The sequence below is a fragment of the Semicossyphus pulcher genome, unplaced genomic scaffold, assembly GCF_022749685.1.
Source record: "Semicossyphus pulcher isolate SPU_LCO1_2020_fin unplaced genomic scaffold, fSemPul1.0.p SCAF_10, whole genome shotgun sequence".
NCBI lineage: Eukaryota > Metazoa > Chordata > Actinopteri > Labriformes > Labridae > Semicossyphus > Semicossyphus pulcher.
The window spans coordinates 12,992,190-13,003,399 of record NW_027211604.1 but is presented as its reverse complement, the minus strand read 5'-3'; the positions used below and the strand labels follow the sequence as shown (position 1 = coordinate 13,003,399).

The 11,210-nt window shown below is 42.0% G+C and overlaps 1 protein-coding gene across 1 annotated transcript; it reads right to left on the bottom strand.

Annotated features, from left to right (window-relative positions):
- Positions 1–273: 273 nt before the first annotated feature.
- paxbp1 (PAX3 and PAX7 binding protein 1) lies at positions 274–10,487 on the bottom strand. Its single transcript, XM_069675459.1, has 18 exons — positions 10,064–10,487; positions 9,689–9,811; positions 8,800–9,012; positions 8,456–8,677; positions 8,262–8,362; positions 7,092–7,315; positions 6,583–6,772; positions 5,415–5,538; positions 4,678–4,780; positions 3,678–3,793; positions 3,361–3,560; positions 3,127–3,274; positions 2,896–3,017; positions 2,712–2,788; positions 2,545–2,611; positions 2,262–2,408; positions 1,166–1,320; positions 274–1,026 (listed from the first exon to the last, which is right to left on the bottom strand). Exons 1-18 carry the CDS (start codon positions 10,377–10,379, stop codon positions 906–908), a joined length of 2,769 nt encoding a protein of 922 aa, XP_069531560.1. The 5' UTR covers positions 10,380–10,487; the 3' UTR covers positions 274–905.
- Positions 10,488–11,210: the final 723 nt, after the last annotated feature.

The following is an 11,210-nucleotide window of genomic DNA, read 5'->3' as shown; positions in this document are numbered from 1 at the left end:
ACAATTTTTTGAGAACTTTAACAAAAGTACGCAAAGACGTAGCTGCTCAAATTAAACTTTTTTTCCCGCACATCCAGAAAAACTTGAGGATTCCCTCCCAGTCTACAGGAATTATATATATGAAAAAAAATGTATTTCAGGCTTTAAGAACATTGAAAATAATTTGGTGTTGTCCCTCTTTATGGTTAGAATAAGCATGTACGTATAAGAACTGCACAAGAACACCTTATCAGCCATGTTTTCCACTAAGTTGCACCAAGACAGCTATCATTCAAATTATTATTTTATTCACAGGCAAATAAAATACCAAAACAACAGTCTTACAAATCTGAAAACAAAGCTCTCAGCTCTGGTAGGGTCATCGGATGTGTCCATGGGGGGCAGAGGAGGTCTGTAGGATGAAGAGGGGATTTGTGGAACAACTAGACAAGTTAGTTGTAAGTCTTTGAGGGTGTGCAATTTCCAGCTTTGGGGTCACTCTAAAGTTCCTTTGGCACATACAGTAGTGTGCAGTATGTGAGGGAAATAAAGGTGGTGAAGCTGATTTTACACACCCAGGTTGTATATAGTGTCGGTTTAGAGATCAGATATTTCCAAACAGATGCCAGAAATCCATGTAAATAAGTTAAGCATTTAAAAACACTGCCAGCATGCAGTAAAACTGTGTGGTATTCTTGAGCTGACAATACAAGGCCTCATTTCAGCATCCGTCTTGTGTTGATGGGTGTATGAGCACACCTTTCTATACATTATAAACAATATTTACACCGGGGTTCTCTCTTTCAACGACTGCTGAGTTTAGTTTACCACACTTTTTCCAGTAATCCAACATTGTGATCCTATGGCTTCACGTGTGCTGAATCCAACACTATCAGAATTAAAATACGTCGTTCCCGTGTCCTCTTCTACGACTTGGCTTCCAAAAGTTGCTTGATGTCTTTGACTCCATGCTCTGCTGCCACGGTGATGATGTGGTCCAGGGCGTGCATGTGGCCCAACATCTTCACGAGCTCTTTGATTTGGTCCCTGTTGGCAGACATGAGCTAGATTAGAAACAGCGCTGATAAAGCCTTCCTTAATATTAAAAACTTCCTTAATATAACAGTAGATGGTGCTATAACTTTAACATCTACAGTCGTATATTCAGCCAAGTAAAGCCTCTTACTTGGCAGTGCGCCGTTCCACATCAGACCCGCCCACAGTGCTGCGGTGGAGCGAGTTGGCCAGGTGGGTGACGTAACGGCAGAACGGCTCCAACTGAGGAAACGTCTGCTGGCCCTTCAGCCCGGAGAACCAGTGCACCGGCAAACACTCCACCACCTGCAAAAGGTACAGTAAGAGAGAGAAGTTTTAATAATAGCTGTTTGTCTCCCTGCCAAAAGGGCCACAGTTGACTAGCAGAGCGGGCGTTTGTAACAAAGGCACAGGGAGGTGGAGAGCAGCCAATCACAGTGACCTGGCCTGAGAGGCTTCTATTATGAAACATAAGCACCTCTCATCAAATTGTCAGATCCAGGAGAGGAGCCAGATTCCACCGCTCAGGGGGCAGAAATTAATGCAGCTTTATTTTTAGAAACAGTCGGCACATCGTGTACGGTGAAATACAGCAATATGTCAAATATGTGTGGAAAAAGCAGAGCGCGCTTGTGCAAAAGTGGAGGTTAATGAGAGATCAGAATTTTCTCTGGGACGATACGAAGACACTTAGTGCTTCATTTTCTGCACTACTGATGGTGTGTAAGAGTAAGCACATGCAAAGTAATGACTCTGATGTTGTTACACAGATGGGATGTGGTAACTAAGACTTTGTGCCAACAGTTTGGAACTAAGAAATAGGCCCTCGTGCAATCTGTGCCACAAGTGGTTCTTTAACATGACGCCATTAATAGCCCTTCTTCAAGTCAGGGACAGAGATGAGAGAATAATAACAGGTCAAGGTTTCATGTTGTACTGCAGCAGACAGTGTCTCTTGGTCCAATTTAACACGTTACCTTGTTACCTTTCCGCCTGACGTTGCTCTCTTTTAACAGAGCGATATCAAGTAACCAAAATATGTAAATTAAAGGAGGAGCCATGACAATGGACGGCCTGTTGCCCCACTCCTCTTAACCACTACTGCTCTCATCTGAGCAAAGGTCGTGTCCGTTTTTATGATGAGGATGGGATTAAGCAGGATGTCTACATGCCATAAAGTTTGTTAAGAAAACAGACTTTCATTCATTCATATTTCTATCAATGGACACTTTGGTGTGTTGACCAACCTTCTGGCACTTCAGCACATTGTCCTCACACGTATCTGTGGTCTGCAGTGCAGAGAGGATGTATCTGTTCAGGGTGCTGTCCAAAGCCAGATCCCGCAGACAGGAACTGGACAGGATACCGTCCCACTGCAGGATGTTACCCAGCAGCTACGCACAGAGTAAACAACAGTTAGACTGCTTCAGATCTTACACATCACCTCCTTGTATAAGTGATGTGACCTTAAACATTTATTCAGGATTAAAGGAAAAGTTTGACAATCTCTTCACACAAATTTGAACGTACCTTCACGCAGGACCAGAACTGCCTCTGGTAGAATAAGTAGGGGCCGCTATTCTTGTTCTCCAACACGCTAAACGAAGTCAAATGGATTTTTAATTAGTTATATACGTTCATCACACAAAATACAGATTTAAGAAGCAGTAAACTGGACTGCCTGCAGTGTAACATACTTTTTGGGGTAGAGTGGAAGGAAGACATCTTCATCCAGAGTCCGTCTGGCTCTTAAGACAACAGTTTTCAGAAGCTCCTGGCAGAGAAAAAAAAGGGGAATCGAGATTTTAACAAATAAGCAAATTTAATATTTGCTGAAGTAGTACAACATGTCTTTGAACGTAGTAAGAGAGTAGATAGTACCTGTGTGTATCTGTTTTCCCCATGCAGCACAGTGGGGTAACCTTTCATTAATCTGTGAATGAAACCCACCAGACTGGCGGTCTGACTGCTCGACAGCGGGTCCCACACTTGCTCTGCCAACACTGAAACACACACAAACCGATACATAAACATGACATATTTTGTACTGACCTGCATTAAAAAGCCAAGCGAATCTTAGTATGCAAGATGCAGTTGTGCAGGTGTTTCTACCTGTCAGTTTGGAGAGGATGACCTTCTCCACAATCAGAGGCAGCAGGCCGATATCCCCGTCTCCTCTCTGCAAAGTGCTGTTCTCCTCGAAGCCGTAAAACAACAGAGACTCAAACCAGAGCATGTACTCGAAGTTTGCACACTGCGCCTGAAAAAAAACAAAAACAAATTTCAGTTTTCATCCTTTCCGTTTCAAAAAGGAAAGTTTAACACTAAAAACACAAGCTTTCTTACCTCCAGAGGGTTCCATGTGATGAGCTGCAGACGGACTAAAGGGTTGAAGAGTTTGGGCAGACAGAGGCCGATGTAAGCATCTCTGTAGCAGTCGGCGTAGTCTCTCCTCCACACTTCAAAATGGGATTTGATGCAGTCAAGAGAGTGAAAGTCCTCCACCACATCCTCAAACACTTTCTTACACTCCCTGACGATACGATCTGGAAGAGACGAAAGGATTTAGTTGACATGAGCCACAGAAGGTCTGATGTGCATTCTGTCTGTCTTGAAACAAAATGTCAACACTGTAGTTTTGGCTGCATTTAAAAATAATGTACCTCTCTCCATGTTGAAGCTGGTGATGTCAGTAGATGTTTCCTCATCATCAGACGATAAGCCTTCTTTATGTTCCGCCCTCTTTCCATTTTGCTCTCTAGCTTGTCGCCGCCGAGTTCTGCATCCAACAACAAGCACAAAGGCGGACAATTAAAACAAAGGGGAGAATTTCTGTAAACCGTAAACAGCCTGGCATAAATTAGACCCCCTCAAAATCTGCATTTCTTGCATAGCAAACATTTTCTTTACAAACTAAGGAAAAGGCTGTAGATTTTGGGGATAAAAGCTCAGATTAAAGTTTAACATGGTCGGGGGGAATGCAGGAAATAGAGAGACAAATAAGGTCTGAATCTTTACACTAAAAGTATGTCTTTGATAGCGAATGATCTACACAGGGTTAATTTTGTTAACAAAAATTATGACCAAAAATGATCTTCAACAACCTTTTTTTTTTATCAATGACGAAGACGAGGTGAACAAGCTAAAAATAGATAGTTGTTGATTGTTTTCGTTAACGAGACGAGACTAAAATACGCTCACAGAAAAAGGGTTAAAAAGTTTGACGCGTCATTTGACGCTTCTTCCGCACAAAAAGGAGCGATCACCGGCTGAGTGCTTCAGTCAGACTCTCCTAATGTGAAGTGATGATGAATATATAAATAGTTTTCACAGTAAATATCAACACTGCTGCTGCAAGCAAGGCAAGGAGAGGAATGTGCAGTATGTGCAACTGTAACTGCACGGCTTCGTTCTGTGGATTTACATGCATAACGTTACAGAAGTTTCCTTACACATGTAACCTCAGCTGAGGATCTATATTACCCGGGAAGAACATCAGGAAACAATTTATGTAAGGACGGATGAAAGGACAGCAGATTGAATCTGTATCAGGCTGATTTAATTAGTTTATAAAAAAGGAAACGTTTTGATGAAAAAGTTTTCGTCAACTAAAACTGGACAAAATCTAAAATAGCTGCCAAAATGAACACTGGATCAACATACCGTCGTGCTTCTCTTTCTGCTATCCTCCTCTGACGGCTGTGCTCTTGGTAAGCTGTGCGGTCTCGACCGAACGAGTCTAGATTAGGAGCCATGACAGCTTTATCTGCAAGAGACAGGAGCTATGTTAGGACCAGTAATGAAAAGCTGAAACAACCTATAACCTCATTCTTAATCTGGGTAATCAACATCTGAGACAACATGAAGAGGATTTTAGGTTTAAAATCATTATTTTAAGTATAATCAATAATCCAAAACGCTTCAAAATAGATCAGATATGCAAGCGATAGGCACACCAATTGCTCTAAACTTATTTAAGAAGCATAATCAGACATCATATTTGTGAGAAGTAGTTTTCATTTATTCTCTAGTCACTTACCTTGCTGCAACTCCCTACACGTTACAGTGAAAGTGACAGATGACAAGTCACTCACAGAAAGCTTTTATCTTTACTTAGTGACTCACTGATTGAGCCGAGTTACAAGAGCCCAGCTCTCAGGCTCAGCCACTACAGAGCAGCCGATTATAAAACATTTCCCATGTTTGAACAGGCTCATTCACTCAAAATCACACCTCAATTACCCGCAATCACACTCGTGAGGGAAACAAAACAGGGGGTAGTGGGAAACAAGAATTTTAGCAGACACACACACACACACACACACACACACACACACTTCCACACAAAGAACTAACGAGGCTGTTCAAATAAATCATAAAAACCTTCAAGATGGACTGACTTGAAAGGCTTGCAAACTCCGACGATTCATCTTTTATATCATCCTGTCTTCTCTGGACAAGTCGTGAGGCCCGTTGCCTTAGTAACTGGTGCATGGCAGCCTCCAGCTCCAGGACAGCAGGCACCTGAAAGATATGATGCCTTCTGTGACCTCTGACCCAAACAAAAGCGGGGCTCCGAGTCACAGGGACGTCTTGCTGGAGGGAACAAGAGCATGACGGACAGTAGAATACTGGAACCAAAATGTTGCAAGTGTCGGGTGAAAGCTCTGTATCTTTAAAGTGTCTTGTTTCCATGAAGAGGACACTGTGGACTTATTCCAATGGTTTCATCTGACAAACTGAGTAAACATCATCATTTTTAGCCTTGTGAAATTTCAAATAATAAAAAGTTAAAACGGCTTTCACCCAACATCTACAATAAATAGTTCCAGTCTGTGTGTTTATCCATACTGATAATGTTGTGCTAGTGTCCCGTTTCCAGGGTAACCTAACAGGGTTCAAACACACATTAATGTGGACGAGGAAAGCCGACAGCTGGCGGGCCAGTGCTCTGTTTTATTCCACGTAGTTTCTGCTCTGCTGCTGCAGGATCAAGGCTGAATTATTCTGTTTAGACATGCATCTTAGCAAATAGCCATAGCTATAGAAAAATGTAGTTCTTCTAGAGACATCATTTTATTATGCTAACAAATTAGGATCCTCTTTGCTAAGGCTGGATATTTTTCTATATGCATGCCGTTAAAAAGGGGTCTCGTGCAGCTCCAACTTACTATAGCTTTGTTTACTTGTTGTATAAATAATGAATAGTATGAGTACATCCTGTTTAAGTCGCTAAAAATGTTGAACCATCTAATTCATTAAGAAGTAAGGCACTTCATTTTTATAATAGTACGTGCCTTCTGCAGGAGTATGTTGATGGAATAATAGATCAAAGTTTGGTTTCTGGCTCAGGTGGGATTGGTTGTTAGAAACTAGCAATTAGGAAATAATTTGCAGTCACTGTTAACTAGCGTTAATAGTACGTAAAATATTAACTACTAAATCAAAACAATAGCAATAGGGTTTTTATGCCTCAAGTTTTCACAGTACAGAATCCCCATTACGTGTTCAGAGATCAAACATCAGACACAAAACAGCTAATCGGACAGCAGATCATTTCTCCCTTACCTTTTCACTGAAACACTCAAGCAAGTCTCCAACATACCCTCGCATCTCTTGCAAGAATTTATATTGATCTGCATTGTCATTGGACGAGCCCTCCAGCTGCTGGATGGCGCTCTCAGAGGCAGCTAGGTCTTCTTCGATCTGTTTGAAGCGCTTGGCGTTTGCGTTGTGGCCTGCGTGCATATGGTTGAGCCTACAGACACATGACATACAGGGAGAGACAGTGAGGAGGACTTAGACGCAGAATACTAATCTAATCAAAATTACTGATGCACACCTTTAAGTGCCCTCATCCATTAAACAAAGACATTATAAAAACTGAGATAAAGTAATGCAATCCTGGCAAACATGAGATGTAGGGGGATTAATACAACCTCCCTCTGACCCTCATACTGCCCCTCTTAGATTTGTGGGTAACTTTGTTGGGTCTTCAGGACCACAGCACACAGACATGGCAGCAGCTGAGCTCAAGACTGAAACTAGACGTTGCAGCAGTCTTTGACTGGACCTACCTATCCTGCAGGCGTTTCTTTACCAGATCAATGGATACTGGGGTTAGATCACTAACAGCGGCCCCGTAGTGAACAGAGCCATTGTCTGCTCGGCCAGCTGGCTTGCAGGTCTGCGGGACCACAGTGCTGTAGGTGAACGGCATGCTGTAGGAGGCACCATAGGGCTGGCTCTCGTAGCTGTTCTGGTAGTAGACTGTGTTGTCCTCGGGCTGGCTGCTTTGGACCTAGACGTCAGGAACAACGAACACACATGGCTTTAATTAAAAATTCATTAGGAATGCAGTTAATGGTTATTTGAATTATCAATAAGACCATGAATGTTTTTGGACCGTGAAATTCGGTGTATGAGACGCACTTTTAATACATGTTTTTCATCTAAATGTGGGCTGCGTCCTATGTACCGGTATAAAATGCAGAGAGAGGTATGTTATTGTGTTACGGTATTTTTCCGCGTCCAAGCCGCTACAAGGTCTCCTATTTACGGTGCTGTTTTGTGTTTTCCTTGCTCTTCTAAGGAAAACTAAAAACTAACTACTAAACTAAAAACACTAACTCAAAAACTAACTTGATTGTTGCTAATGCTTTGTCACGAACATGATCGCCATTGCAGCCGCCACCCTCACAACAATCAATGTGACCTTAGGCTGCCAGCTACCACTAGCTAGGATTGCAAACTCGACATGGCGCAAAATAGGTGGTAGGCTGTAATTTGAATGTGTTTTAAATGAAAATAAATTGAAATAGTGTGAAATAGTGTGTATAGTGAAATAACTTGTATAGACGTTTTTATCAATAAATAGCTGGAACAGTGCCGTGTGTGTGTGTGTAAGAAGCCCGCGCCGTTTGTTTACACCTTGTGCATGGAATGCTATGCAAAAACACACGCTGGAGCAGCTTTATGCTGGCATTGCTTGGTTGAATGTAAAATGGCAAAGGCGACATGGCGGCGGAGCTTCGTTACGGCGCTGACGCAGAATTGCAATGTAAAAACTAAGAAGCAGGAACCAGCAAATATTTGGCACTTTTGCTTGATAAATGATTATTCAATTGATTGATTTTCGGTCAATAAACTAATCGTATCAGGAATTCCAGTCATGATAATAATTCATGTATAAGTCATACAGGAAGGAAAACTATTTTGCATCTGTCCCGACATTCAGTACATCTTACCTGGGGTATGCTGATCCCTTTCCTGATCTGCTCCTGCTCCCAGCGGCTCACCTCCTCATCCTGACCTGTATCCAGTGCCTCGTCATCACTGCCCTCAATGCCTGCACAGGTGTAGAACATGTTCACATCTCAGTCACAACTTATTGAAAACAGTAGTATGCAATCCATGTATCAGTCTCATTTAATCACAGTACCTATCTCCTCGGCTATCTTTTGTCTCTGGCTTTTGTTCTTGACTCCGCTGAAGCGTATCCTCTTCTCTTCCTCGTCTTCGTCATCGCTGGCATCTTGGTCTTCTCCTACCAAGCGTTTCTTGGGAGTCTCTGTTTCTACCAGAGGAGCTTCACCTCCCAGCTCTCTCGCCAGTTGCCGGCGCTTTCTGGCAGCATGAATGAAGGCTGCATCAGGGATCTCCCCTAGAGTGAAAGAGAAACAGGTCTTGATCTAAGTATGAAAGCTTGCACCTTTATAAAAGTGCTCAGAAACAGTTGTTGAAATTTTGAGCAAACCTTTACGCATGAGTTTGTTTGTATAATACCTGGTTTCAGGCTGCCAAGGGAGGAGAGCGTATTGAACGATGCTCCAGCGTTGTTGCTCTTGGATACTTGGCCATGTGCCTGGCCACCTTGACCCCTCGCCTCTTCCTCCTGCTCATCAGCGCTGTCCACCTCCATTTCCTCCTCCCCCTGTTCACTACCCGCTCTGCTGGTAACTTCCTCTTTGATGGCAACTGCAGGCGGAGGCAAAGCATCTAGGAAAATCAGAGACAGAATCAGTTTAGCCAAGAGAAAAAACTTTAATTTGCATTGTAACTGCCTGACCAAAAGTACAGAGAAAGGCAATAGTCTGTGAAGGTGTGCTGCATGCATGCAAATATCTAAGTAGTATATCCTCGTTTTCTTAATGCAACTCTCTTTGAAGTTATTAGGAATAAACAAGTGTCATTTGATTTTGAGTATCTGGACATTCCCTTTTTTTCTCCAGCAAGTTACGCAAGTATTTAATAATATCAGTCCTACATCAATGGACTAAACAAACGATTCATGGTCACTACAGCCTCTATTATCAACAGATAATCTTAAAAATATGTGTTAATAGGATTAACTTTAGAAGAGAAAATGAAGACTGTATTTCTAACGTGTCATCTTCCCTATAGATGCAAACAGAAACTGGTTAAAATTAATCATTCCTATCTAAAGAGGGATAATACCGATGCAGAATTGCAACTCTTTTTCATAGGGTTTACCAACCATCTTTTGGTCCAACTACAGATTTAACCCACGAGGTTGCTCAGTTATGTACTATTGTCAAAGTTTAAATGCAATTAAACTCCGTTCAGCTTCATACCGTCGTCTACCTTTGGCGTTGTGGCGCCAAAGTCAACTACGCAGAGTGTGACAGCAGAGATGAACAGTATGTTATCTTACCTGATTTGATGTCTTGTTTGACGGATCCACACTTCTCCAGATCCTCTTTGTATTCCTTCTTCAGCTGCTTGACAATCTTCTTGCTGTGATTGGATTTCTTCACTCTGAACACCTCGGCTTCTTCTGTTTACATGCAATATAGACAGAGATGACTCGGTGCGACTATGCACGTGATCATCGTGCACACATCAGTGGTCACTTAAAGGGTCATGGTCAAAGAGATTAACTATCTATAAAGGTTTATAACATTAAAATTACAAGTTTGTGTGAGCGGAAACGAAACGTGGAAGACTTAAAACACCTGTCCACACAACACGTTTCCTCCAGCTAACGTTAAGCGGCTAGCTCTCTTAGCATCATGTGTTTATAAATTACCTTCATCATCGTCGAAACTCAGCAGGCTGGCTTTCGTGGGTGCTGGCACGGGGATGTTAACTGGTTCTTTGACCTTCTTTTCTTTCTTGACAGCTCTTATAATGTTAACATTAGCCAGAAAGCCGTTGCTGTGAACGTTGTCGGTGCTGGCCGTTGCTCCGGTGACGCTGTTACTGGAGGTCTCCATGAACGGGATTTCCTCCACTATAGGCCCGAACAATGTCGGCGCCAGCGGCGGCTGCCGACCCTCGTCCGGCTCGTCCTCGTCGGACTCATTCCTCCGTCGAAAGTTAGCTCGTTTCGCCTTTTTGAACATTGTGTTTCTCTGCTAAATGCAACAGTGCATGCTCAAACCTAGGGCACCTTAGAACTGTGCTTGAAACCGAAGGCAATTATCCCTCCATTCGCAGTCAGCCATTTCTGTCAGAGGTTCTTCTTCTTCTTCTTTTTGTTTTAGTGGCGCTTGGCAAACAACTTCATGGTGCATTACCGCCACCAACTGGACTGGAGTGTGGATCGGGTTTTTACAGGCTATTAACTATTTAAAAAATAAAACATAAATAAATAAAAACAATTATATTCTCTCTCAAATTAGTCCTTTTTAGATACTGTAACAAAAATCTATGACCTTTATCTCCAGAATTCCTTTGTAAAATATCATATAAATGCACTCTCATCTTAATTTCCTTCAGTCTCATTACCAATAACCTTCTCTCAGCCTCATACTTTTGACAGTACATAATAACGATCTTCTGTTTCTGTCAGAAATTATGTTTCTTCTTCGTCTTCATAGTTTGAAGCTGAGGACGTGCACCCCCGGCACATTACTGCCCCCCACTGGTAAATAAAAGCGAAACAAAAGCAGAAAGTGGTCTACTCTAAATTATCTACTACAGTATTTCTATGAATGGTGACATCTTTTGTTGTTTTTACTTGAATTTGACCAAGTGCTACACACCATGTGTGTTTTAAAATAATTGGAGTAGCAGTTTTCTTTACAATAACCCATCCTAGTCCTATATAAACGAGGTGTACTTGTGTATGTAGTTTTTTTTAGTTAATTGGTTGTTTTTTTTTTAATCGTATTGTTGTTGTGGCTTATTACTTGATTCCTCTTTTCTTTAATCGGACTCTTAAGCAAATGTGA